Source organism: Maniola hyperantus, chromosome 5 (assembly GCF_902806685.2).
Source record: "Maniola hyperantus chromosome 5, iAphHyp1.2, whole genome shotgun sequence".
In the NCBI taxonomy this organism is placed as follows: domain Eukaryota; kingdom Metazoa; phylum Arthropoda; class Insecta; order Lepidoptera; family Nymphalidae; genus Maniola; species Maniola hyperantus.
Genome location: NC_048540.1, coordinates 4,465,915 through 4,478,874, shown reverse-complemented (window position 1 = coordinate 4,478,874; position 12,960 = coordinate 4,465,915). Strand labels below are relative to the sequence as shown.

Below are 12,960 nucleotides of genomic sequence, written 5' to 3'. Positions count from 1 at the left end.
TTAAATAATTACTTTTTATTGCACAAGATAATATGACGAGGATGTCAAAGATTTGCATTCAAGTGTTTGTCTGCAGTCAACTTGTAATGGTGACATTCATTTTTTTACTATCTTTATTATATTTCGAATATGTGATATGTTCATAGCCCTCGACGGTTCATCATGATCCTTATAATATGTCTCTTGGGTTTTTCTGACTTTAACAAGTATTTAATCATCCGCAGCTTGTCGCTGACGACTCATACTTTGTGCAGACCCTATAATCTACCAGCACTCCGATCTTCATCATGCAGAATGGCGGAGAAAGTCCGCGGTTTACGTAAAACAACACCGACATAACCAGTGGGAATGCATAAAATAGTTGCAACTGCGAGCGTGGTCAGGGTTCCCACATAACAGAAATATTGGTTATCGCCAATTTATTTTATTTTATACTAGCGTATGCTCGTAACTTTGCGTGGACTACACAAATTCCAAATCCCTATTTTACCTCCTTTGGGGGTTGAATTTTCTACAGTCCTTTACAGCCTACGTTATAATAGCTATCTACATGATCAGTCAGTCAATCAATCAATCAGTCAGTCAGTCAGTCAGTCAGTCAGTCAGTCAGTCATTCAGTCAGCTTTTCCTTTTATAAATAAATAAGGACTAGCGGTTTCCTACTATAAAGGTTATTAAAAACCTTGTTGGGATTTCTAAAAATCTTTGTAATGGAGGTCTACTTTACAGAAAAGGCATATGAAGAATTAGAAAAACCTAGGTTAGTATATTATGAGAAGTGTCATGTAAGTGTTATCTTAGTGCATATAGTTTACTGTGAATAGTACCTAAAATGTTTCTACCTTGAAAAAATAATAACTGTTACTCCAAACATTTGCCAGCCCCGTTCATCCTCTTAGGATATGACTGTTCAAACGCATGAAAAACGTGTTAACAAGTTAAAAAAAGTTTTCATTAAAGGTAGAGCAAACTCATTTATTTTGAGCTAGAGTTGGCAACCCTGACAATGAACGATGTGCGTGCAGGTATCGTAAACACAACGTTATTACGTTACATACATTTATTAACCATATCATAATACTGTCACTAAAAGGACATGAGTACTGATAATTATAGAGTTACTAGCTGATGCCCGCGACTTCGTACGCGTAGATTTAGGTTTTTAAACATCCTATAGGAACTCTTTGATTTTCCGTGATAAAAAGTAACTTATATCACTCGTCAGGTCTTAAACTATACCCATGCAAAAAATCACGTCGACCCGTTGCTATGTTGCGACGTGATTGAGCTTAGGATAGCTGTAGGCAGTTATCCTAAGCTTAATACCTGCTGCAAATGTGGGCGGCGGTAATCACTTAACATCAGGTGACCCGCCTGCTCGTTTGCTCGCTATCTCTATTTAAAAAAAAGGCACGATGAGAGGACATTGTTCGTTAAACAAACACCTCTTCATTCTAGGTTCATTCTTCACCTATCACTGACAGCCCTCTATACAGAACACGTACTGCTTAAATGCCGTGGTGTATCAGCCCAACGAGAAGCCTACATTGGCTCGATAGCAACACTTCCTGAAGTCCACGCCGACATGAGTGACCTGCTTGGATTCTGGAGTGATCTCGGCTGGCTGGAGTGATCTGGCGGGGAGCTGCATTAGTGGTCTCAAGTAGCGCTGTATGTGCTAAGTACGGAAAAGAAACTCATGACAAAGAAGATGAAAATGCCTTTGTCCTATTGATATCTCCGCTACGGAAATTCGCGCACCATTGGCATAAGAGGCGAAGCAGTTCGGAGCGTACAGGTGCCAGGCCGTCGCCACAGAGGTGCAGCAGCGGGGATCTTAGCTGTGCTAGTGATATCTAGCCGCCAAGGGGGGAGAGTAAGGATAAGGGACAAGGAGGAGGCATACAATAATTTGTAGGGAGTCAAGAAGGCGCCCCGGGAAAACGCCAAGAGCAAGTACCGAACGGGAGCCCTCCCGCGATTCGGTCCATATAACCGAGAGGTTGGTGGGGCCATGGGAGGTGGAGGGTTGTAGTCCTTTTAATATCGTACTACTTAGATTTATAGGGCTTTGCAGTTTGCACTGGAACTACGGAAACGTAAATACACTGCTTACTTATTTTTATATGATTGCATTAAGATAAAATACAATAAAGATACCATCTTTTTGAAGATAGTTGGTGTGACATTAAGAAAAATAAATTTGAGAACGTATGATTACTGATTAGATAGAGCAATCTGAGATAAAATAATATCATTTTATTTATCAATTTTCCCCAACCTAGCCTAGTGTTTATTTGCAAAAATAATTGCCATGACCATGATTATAATGTAGATAAGTATTAAATTGTATAATGTGCTTAAAATAAAAGTATTATATAAGGTAATAGGTAAGTAGGAACTCACAGCTAGGAATAAGTGTATCTTTAGCACATTAGCACACAATTAATCTAAATATATAAAAGGAAAAGGTGACTGACTGACTGATCTATCAACGCACAGCTCAAACTACTCGACGGATCGGGCTGGAATTTGGCATGCAGATAGCTATTATGACGTAGGCATTCGCCTAGAAAGGATTTTTGAAAATTCAACCCCTAAGGGGTTCAAATAGGTGTTTAAAATTTGTGTAATCCACGCGGACGAAGTCGTGAGCATAATCTAGTCTAAATATATAAAAGGAAAAGGTGACTGACTGACTGACTGATCTATCAACGCACAGCTCAAACTACTGGACGGATCGGGCTGAAATTTGGCCTGCAGATAGCTATTATGACGTAGGCATTCGCTTAGAAAGGATTTTTGAAAATTCAACCCCTAAGGGGGTCAAATAGGTGTTTGAAATTTGTGTAGTCCACGCGGACGAAGTCGTAAGCATAAGCTAGTCTAAATATATAAAATGAAAAGGTGAGTGACTGACTGACTGATCTATCAACGCACAGCTCAAACTACTGGACGGATCGGGCTAAAATTTGGCATGCAGATAGCTATTATGACGTAGGCATCTGCTAAGAAAGGATTTTTGAAAATTCAACCCATAAGAGGGTAAAATAGAGGTTTGAAATTTGTGTAGTCACGTGGACGAAGTCGCGAGCACAAGCTAGTTAAAATATACAATACTAAATCAATAAAAAAAATTAAAACCATTTTACCACCAACAGAGTCGCATCGGTTTGCACTGTCTTAGCTATAGATATCGATTTGTGAAGGTCAAACGACTTATCAATTTTTAAAATGTGATACCTATCGATTTTTAAGATGTGATACTGGTTTTTAAGATATAAGATGTGACACACTTATCTGTAAATAAGGCAAAAAAACTTGTGAGATAAATACCTAATTTGATTTAGTCTCTAGCCCATACATTTGATTTTTGATCCTAGTTCAAGAATTTTAAACTTTTCCTCGGCCAACAGCGCAACTTTTATCCGTTGAAAATCTTAAAACTTTCACTATCACATTTATTTACTAACTATCTACACAAAACAATAGGGTATTAAACTAAACTCTCTTTTTCCTAAGGCTCTTACGCACTGCATCCGATCTAAATCTGAAGATTCTCGATACGAAATAGATGTACCTAGCTATTTGTATGAGATGTTGCGTTTACCGACTAGATTTTCTTGCTCGTTCCTCTCGGTAGGAACGGCCACGGTATTCAGAACCAGTGGTAAATAATTTTAACGATTCAAGAGCACTTGTAAAAATTTATTTAAATAAAAATATATTCTAATAGCTGATGCCTGCGACTTCGTCCGCGTGGATTTAAGTTTTTAAAAATCATGCAAAAAATCACGTCAATCGGTTGCTCCGTTTCGACGTGATTGAAAGACAAACCAATAAACCAACAAACAAACACACTTTCGCATTTATAATATGGGTACTGATTCTTTCCTAATTCTATTCTTTACTTGTTCGTTGTGGTTGCTTCGGATCCTGAAGTCACAGAATATCGGATGCAGTGCGTAGAGCCTCTGCTATTTCACGATTTCGTTTAAGATTCTCATTAAAATAGATATCTAATTATGAGGTTAATGACATGTCTGATATAGAAAACAATATCAATATACAATAATCATTAGCTTAATTTTTACTTTAGAATGAATTTGATTGAACTGCATTTTACAACTTCAAGGCAAACTACGGTTTTAATAGAATAGCGGAAGTAAATTACCATAGTAATGATGAGCGACCTCGAGTTTGTAGGTATGTAGAATTCATATTTCCATTAATCTGTGGTGTTAATCCTATGAGATTATATAGATAGGTAGGATAACAAGAAAATGATTAATTTAATTTTTCGAATCTATACCGGGGACCCAAGAGCTAGCAGCTACCTTAGACAAATAATTAGTTTGGCCATCCAAAGTGGCAATGCTTGGCAATCTTGGGTACAATGCCTCGCTGCGGTGGTTTCGATGAGGTTTTAGATTTTATTTATTACTTTTAATTACTCTTGTTTATAAGTTAGCTTATTATTTATTGTACTTAAAACTATTTGAAAAAATAAAAAGCAAGTACATAATATGTAGTAAGCACCTACTTAATTTTCAAAACCCCACTGCGGATTATTCTACGGCATGTTTGGTCTAGTTATTAAATTTTTTTTTTAATAGGTAAACTACTTTTTTTTTAAAGAATATTAGCCAAGTTAATTGCTGACTAATATTCCCCTTTCCCCTCCAATTAAGCGTAAAGCTTGTGCTAAGAGTAGGTACGACAATAGTGCAACGGGTAGGGTTTGAACCGGCGACCTTTCGGTTTTCAGTCCGCTCCTTTAACCGTTGAGCTATCGAGGCTCTGAACTTAGTTACTTACAATAGAAACAAAAACTTTTTTTAAATCATTTGAAGTCGGGCAAGCGTTGCGCGTCCGTTTCCTCATTTTTTTAATGCTCGCAAGTCACAAGACCACATTAAGACAAATTCATTTGGTGCAAGAATGCAGGCGTTAAGTCCTTAAAAACTCCTCAAAGGAACAAAACATAATAAGTATCATATACAACATAATATGAACTGAAGAGCTCAATAACCAATCCTTTGCATTTACGCAGTCGGGTAATAAATTAGTAAGTAGGTACCTACTTAAGTAGGGTACATAAATAACTTTTTGCAATGGAAATCTTTTCAAGCAATCTCTTGAAAAAGAGGTCAAAAAATACCAGTTTAATCCAACTTGGTGGACCTCCTTGGGGTAGGTAGTAGGTACCTTAATAATTTAAATGAAAATAAAATAAAACTGTCATGAAAAAATCGGCCAAGTGCGAGTCAGACTCGCGCACCGAGGGTTCCGTATTAGAGTCGTATTTTTTCGACATTTTGTAAGATAAATCAAAAACTATTAATGCATAAAAATAATCGAATAAAACAAAAGATAGAATAAATTAGAATTTACAGATAAATCCCTTTGACCCCACTTGATATACATATTTATCTTACTTTGAGAGTTGAACATACCAATTAATTTTTTTTTGTAATGTAACCACGAAATCACGGTTTTCGGATTTTTCCTCTTACGTATGCTTTATGACCTGTTAAATTTTATAATTCTAGGTCATCGGGAAGTACCCTATAGGTTTTTTGACAGACAGATAGACAACGAAGTGATCCCTAACGATACGAAACCCTAAAAAAGTGTAAATTTTAAGAGCGCCGTGTTTATTGCATTTCGATTTTATCCCCATTTCGAACTGGGTGATTTGGGTAGTTATTTTTGATTATTTTTATAAACATTTTAGGTAAATAAAGTACTGATACATCATGATGAACCCATGACTGGCTCACTACATAGCTCGGATCTCCTCTCAAATGAGAAGGGTTTGGGCCTTAGTCTACATTGATTGGCAGATTTCACACACCTTTGAGAACATTATGGAGAACTCTTAGTTATGCAGGTTTCATGATGTTTTCCTTCACCGTAAAAGCAAGTGATATTTAATTTCTTAAAACGCACATAACTTGAAAAGTTAAGTAAAAGGTGCTGCCTCGAATCGAACCCCAGACCTCCCAAATATGAAGCGGACGTCATAACCACTAGGCTATCACGGCTTTTAAAGTAATACCGTAAAAATAAAGTACCCTAGGTAGTACTTACCTAGGTATAAATATTTGATTGGTAAGTAATAATTTTATGATGATCGTTCATTTAGAGTTAAGACGAAATATGTAAAACACTTAACATTGGTAGGTATGCCTACGTAAGTATTTATTTTATGAAAGCGATCGACGACGGCATAAAAATAAAGACACGAGGAAATAGGTATCTACAACTAGTGAAAGCAGAATAGCCAGTGTTAAATAATTGCGGATTTACATAGCTACCTATGTAACTAATAGACACAAATCATGACTCGTCCATCGTAAGCCACCTGCACCATTAATCATAAAACAACATTAAAAAAAACACCATAAGTTGCCTGTAAGAGATTGCTTTAGCAATAAGGCCACCCTATGTAAATTTCTAAAAAAATAAATTAAAAATATTTATAACTAACCGATCTTATCAGGTCATTGCCCCACTGTGCGATCTTAAATTTCTCAAAGGTCTCCGCAACCTTTTTGTTGCGCTGTTCTAAACTCATTTTTGAAATAAAATAAAAAATAACAACTCGATAAACAACACTTTCGCGCCAAAGGCTGCGTTCGAAATTGAAACTGGTCGCGAACGCCCGCACGCGCGTTTGACTGGCACCGAATGATTGTATTTCCCTATAACTGCTACTGTAGTCGACTATAAAATGTAATTTAATTGATAAAATTCACCGTATCAATCAACGTACGTGCTGAATTAACTAGGTTGCAAGTTTTGTCTTGATTTAATTTGTCACCAGGACAATAATTAATTGTTTCTATTTACTTTTCACTTCCTGACTTATCACAGGAGACTGTCATTACTCGAACCCTGTACGAGTACCACCTATACAATCAAAGTAAAACAGCTCTACATTTTATGTTTGTTGTATGGTAGACAGAATGTCATGTCTCTAGAACCAGTGCTTTAGGCTGTGCGTTGATATATAAGTCAGTCAGTCAGTCAGTCAATCAGGACTTTCAATTTTATATAATATGATAAAGATTCAATGTCATAACAAAAATCTTCTTATTATTTTAAGTTTTAAACCATAACAGTATCAATTTTTTAGACGGAGTGTTAGCTGTTAGTATGAGCTCCGCGATTCGATTAGCCATCAACATTGTTTTCGCAATTTTTACGCTATGACAGTTTAACATCTGCCACTTCAGCTGGCTAAATTCGTTGAGCTATGCCGGTCGCTCTGGTTCTCCTGTACGGATTTCCTCGTTATGGATTTTATCCCTCAGAGAGACACCCAACACAGCCCGCTCCATAAGCACGCTGAGCAACTTTGACCTTGTGGACAAGGCCGACTGTCAGCCTACACCTGCAACTGTCAGCAGTATAGCTACTAAAGCAGAACAAAAGATACCCCACTATACTATTATCAAGTAACAGCCCAGGGCCTGACATAACATTTCCGCTTCGCTCCAGCCCTTGACACTGAAAGCTTATGCGTCAACAGCCAAACTCGACAGCTTTCACCGCTTTCTTTGAAAGCTCGACAATTGCACGTCCCGGCCTGCCCATAAGAGCCCCTTCACAATAGCGTTTCTTCAGCGTAGGCGTTCGTTAAACGTGTATAAGTCCCGCAAATTGCTAATGCGCGTGGCCGCCATTTTAGTGACGTCAGCACTAGACTGAAGTTTCAAGCTGATGGTATATTTTTATTTCGGCTGACGTCAAAACGACGTCATTTCGATGTTAATAAAACATGGTTCCAGCGCAATAGCAATTTACGGGACCCCTGAACGGTGCGCTAGCATTGCCTAGCAATGTGATGTCACGAATCACGAACATTTGAAGTTATTTTTTAGGTGTCTACAATATAGCACTTAGTCGCAAATTCCATAATGGGTTGTACCGTACCATAGCTCTTTATTTATTTTTCTTTCGTTTCGTAATAATTTTCTTTTGAATAGCAAAGTCAGCAATAGAGTTTCCTCCTCTGAATCCATTTCGTTATTGACGTCCAGTGTATTACTTGGCATTTACGCTTCGCGTAATCGCGGTGTCATACGTTCGAACATAAGGTAGGCTATAATATCGTTCGACGAAACGCCTACGCTGGACAAACGCTAGCGTGTAGCGTGCGCTAGGTTCTTAACTCCAGCATACGTATTGAAGTAAAACTTCCTTAGGCTCCATTTTGAAGTACTCAGATCTTTTTTCAGACGGAAGTAACATTCAAACGTCGCTTCCACCGAGATAGATCGAGAACTCAGGTTCTCGATCTATCTCGGCATAAGGAGTTTAGCCCTAAAATTTCTATGTAGGCTCGTACAGGAACCGATTGACGGCTTCGACTTATTTAAAAAAATCGCGTTCGCTTCGCTCGCAGTTCGCACTAATATTTCATGTTGACATCATAACGCGTGTTTTGAAATTACGTAAACATATTATATTATTATATAATTATTAATTACAAATACTTATAAGAAATCGTGGTTACTTTGCTGGCGATAAATTTGATTTGCTGTTCACTTTCATTAAGAGTGCAGGGCATTGTAAAAGTTAAAGAAAAATTGTCCCCCTCGCTTCGCTCGCGCTTATGTTTTATATATTTTGTGATTTTTGTTTTCACGTTAATTTTTACTTTAAATATGATGTGTAGAGTAAAATTAATTTTCACTCTTATTGAATAAAATTGCAGTAGGTACTTATGTATCTTTTATTTATGACTAGCTGATACCCGCAACTTCGTCCGCGTGGATTTATGTTTTTCAAAATCCTGCGGGAACTCTTTGATTGTCCGGGATAAAAAGTAGCCTATGTGCTAATCCAGGGTATAATCTATCTCCATTCTAAATTTCAGCCAAATCCGCCCAGTAGTTTTTGCTTGAAGGAGTAACAAACATACACCCACACTAGGCTGCAACTGAATAATAAACAATTTCTAAATAATTTCCTTCAAGTGTAGGTGAAACACTATAAAATTATAAAAATATAATAAACAATTTGCATAACAGATTTGTAAGATTTGTACAACTGGTCTTAAAACAGGTTTCATTAAATACATAATACATGCATGTTGATCCAATACGCTGCGCCAGTGACCCTTTAGAGCTTGACATTGGAAGTTTAGAACTAATGAGGGGTAATAACAAGAAACTAAACCTACCTTACCTGACCTTATCCATAAGATGTAGAGTCAGACATTTAACTAAATGTCTGACAATCTTACTAATATATTTTAGAAGTTATGGTCTTTGAGTCTTTCTTAAATAATGACAAAGACAAACTATAAAGTACACAATACCTAGTAAAATAGCTATTATGACATGTAGTGGTATATGCTAGGGGTTCCCAAATTTTTAAGAGCATGTAACTATTTCACATAACCCCAAACCACATGATCACACTTCACACTTCACACTATCACACTAATAATATTATAAAGGCGAAAGTTTGCATCATGTGTGTATGTTTGTTACTTCTTTACACCACAACAACAGAACCGATTTGGCTGAAATCTAAAATGGAGATGGCTTATACTGACTTAACAAATTGGCTATGTTTTATTCTGGAAAAGAGTTACAACAGGATTTTTAAAAAAACCTATATTTATGCACATGGTTAAAGTCACAGACATCATCTAGTACTTACCAGAAAAATCCCTCTTCTTTGAAAGATTTATTTATTTTTATTTTATTTATACTGCATTAAAGAATTCATCATGTCACAACTAACAATTAATGTTGAACCAGTAATTCAAGATAAGTGAAAAATAAACAATCTGTCCAATGGAAACTAGTAAAAGCTCCACAAGAAAATGAATAAAATTGTAAGTTGTTGCTGGGACCTACCTACTTAGTTGCTTGTCTAACTAATTATTATTAACGATGACTAAATTAAAAACTAGTCTCATCATTTTATAACATGATAGTGCTATTTTTTGGGTAGATACAGCTAAATATATAAGATTATCAAAGTTCTCCTAAGATTTCCAATTATACAGAAAGTTTACTTAATGAAATATTAATTTTATTTAACTTGGTGAATAATTTAGTTTTCACTTACCGCTTTAAGCTTTTTCTTAGGTCTCGAAGGTCCGTCCATTGCTCCAAAGTTCGATCAAATAAAAGTTACAACGTTCAACGTGTTCTATTTATGTTAAAGGAGAATTTTATCGCACCAAGTTAGAGATAGCACACAACTTTAAATCCTAAACTTGAAACTAAAACTTGTTAGTATTTCACAGGGAGTTCAAAAACTTACGATTTATTAATTAATAATTATCCAATCATTATTTTTTAAGATTTCAATTTCAATGTTTGAAAAATAAACATTCAAAGTGTCAAACATCTAAACAGCCACGAAGCTCATTTGACATTGGTTTGTTCTGCATTGCTGCTTCACTAAGTGATATCGAAATCATTTTCATAGAAAACTTTCAATGAGTTAACACTAAATGTCAAATGGGCTTGATAGCTTTTTTTAACTGGTTTACGGCTCTGGATTCTAGCTTACTGGCTGCATTCATAAGCGTAGATTGAGTAAAAAAGGTAGATTAAAGTACTGTGTAACCGCGTATGAGATAGCGATAGCACGACGTAACCACAGAACACATTTACTCCAGGAGAAGAAGCCCAACTACATACAAATAAAGTGCAGACTATGCACCGTCACGCCATCTATTAGTGATTCCATAGAATTAAACTTTTGGCGCGAAATTACGAACCCCGTTTTTTTTTTTTTTTTTCTATATTAGGCCCGCATTTCAATCGCCAAATAATCTTTAACCGAGGAGTTTATTCCACAGTTAAAGATTATTATTTATGGCGATTGGAAAGCGGCCATAACAAAACTGGAATAAAACAAGTAAAAACTTTTTAAAATGCTATAATTTTTAGAAATAAATTTTTATATTATACTGTGAAAACCATACAAAGATTTAAGTTATGTTTTTACTTATTTTTTTTCTAAGCTATTAGATGAAGTAAAAAAATGTACTTTTAAAGTGTTTTATTACAACTATGTCATAATCCACAGCATACATAATGAAGAAATTACAAAAACAGGTTAAAGTTAAACCAAAGTTGGATTACAGTAATAAATCTTAATAGAATTATTATCTTTTAAACAGATTAATTATTATTAAAGATCTAATACTGAAATGTTTTTCAAACTAGGGAATGTTACATAGCAAGAACTACTTATTCAATATATCATAAATAAAATAATGAACAGAACCAAGATAGGCATATAGGCATATTATTTTGGTAGTGGTTTGTGGAAGCACAGACAGGTCCTGAAATAAGGCAAAATACACAAAATTATTATATTTTTTTAACTGATGATTTATAAAAAATTGCAATAGAAACATTATATAACATACCACTGTGATGTATCTTATTACATACCACTGTGATGTATCTGGTGGCCGAGATAAGATAGGCACATTTGGTACCTAGTGGGTTGCGGAAGCCACACTGACTGTTCCTGGAATAAGGCAAAATACACAATCATTATATTGGTTTCTCTACTGAGAATGTATTAAGTAGGTACATATTGCAATAGAAATCTATATTATGTACCACTTGAATTAAATGTTGCTGTGATGTGTCTGCTGGCAGAGACAAGATAGGCACATTAGGACAGGTTCTAAAATAAGGCAAAATGAACAATTGATGTTTTTCTGAGAATTTTTTACAAATTGCAATAGAAATGTAGGTATAGTAACTAGGTACATACCACTGAAATTGAATGTTGTTGCAATGTTTCTGCTGGTGTGCAAGCTTTTCAACACCTACTCAGTTACATTGGCAAAACAATATTCTGCCCAAATTCGAAGCCTGAAACATTATAATAATACTATATAATAAACCAAAATATCAAAAACACCAGCGTTTCTGACTTCTTTAGCCGGTTTGTAGACAAAAAGAACAGCTGGTACTTAAGGGACACGACAATATTTACCTTGCATAATTAGATGCCTTTCCGGCTCTTGGTAAAGAGTGGATAGTAAGTGTTGGGTCGAAAGCCAATGCACAGCACTTAACACGCTTTCTATATTTATCAGACATGATAAATTTAATCTTACAAACGAAAAGAGTCACAAACAATAAGTCACAGTCCTTATTTTTCTCTAGTCTCAATCACACTGCTGCGAGTTTCTTCAAGCTAACCGGGAGAGATAAATAGAAGCAAAAACACTAAACCACATGAAATACAACTAAAAATATACAAATTTATCACAACTGTTGGGAAAGAAAACTTTCATATTTAAACCACATTTAAACCAACAACCTAAAAACAAACGTACCATAGAGTAGATAGTTGCCAGTTGTTTATAGTTTGAAACTTTGTCTCTGACTTTGAAGTCTAGAATGAGACAAAGAATTTCTTTGTTTCATTCTAAATGATTCCATAAAAAAGTCTGCAGTGGCCCCATACAAAGTTGCCACCCCCTGGACGTAACGATGAATAACTTTTTCAAATAAACTAACGTGTTTGGTAAAGATTGACGGCTGCGTTTCTTCTTCTTCTTCTCTTAATATATGGCTTTTTCCAGTGCCATGTCAGCACAATGCACTTTGCCAGTCTCAAGTAGCTTGAAGGAGACACAGAGGAGATTGGCCGGTAAAAATGTGCAGTTAAGATCTTAAACTGTTTACTGTAATAGAAGGGTTAATTTATTGTTAGTACCATAATATAACTATTACATATAATATTACAACTGGGATCACATAGACAGACACACACATGGGAAGGTCAACAGAGAGACATAGATACACAAATTATAGCTTTAGTTTGTTAATTTTAAAAAATTTACATAGATACTTAATATAAGGACTATACACTAACATTAAAACACATTCAACATTTAGAGGGCGGGGAATTTTAGGAGGGAGGATATCGTAAAGTTTAAAGGGGAGTTTGGGACAG

The 12,960-nt window shown here is 35.7% G+C and overlaps 1 protein-coding gene and 1 long non-coding RNA gene across 3 annotated transcripts in view; both read right to left on the bottom strand.

Annotated features, from left to right (window-relative positions):
- Papss (PAPS synthetase) overlaps positions 1-10,401 on the bottom strand; it is a 30,021-nt gene extending 19,620 nt beyond the window's left edge. The window contains exon 1 of one of the 2 annotated variants that reach the window (XM_034969057.2): positions 10,093-10,401. In XM_034969057.2, the coding sequence (XP_034824948.1) occupies positions 10,093-10,131 (39 nt within the window). In that variant the 5' untranslated portion in view covers positions 10,132-10,401. Of the gene's footprint in view, positions 1-6,493; positions 6,705-10,092 lie in introns of those variants that run through there. The other variant, XM_034969056.2, reaches the window with a different exon arrangement.
- Positions 10,402-11,022: 621 nt separating this feature from the next.
- LOC138402423 (uncharacterized) lies at positions 11,023-12,473 on the bottom strand. The gene is made up of 4 exons (XR_011236801.1): positions 11,992-12,473; positions 11,767-11,867; positions 11,436-11,514; positions 11,023-11,323 (listed from the first exon to the last, which is right to left on the bottom strand). It is a non-coding gene; the product is annotated as an uncharacterized lncRNA (long non-coding RNA).
- Positions 12,474-12,960: the final 487 nt, after the last annotated feature.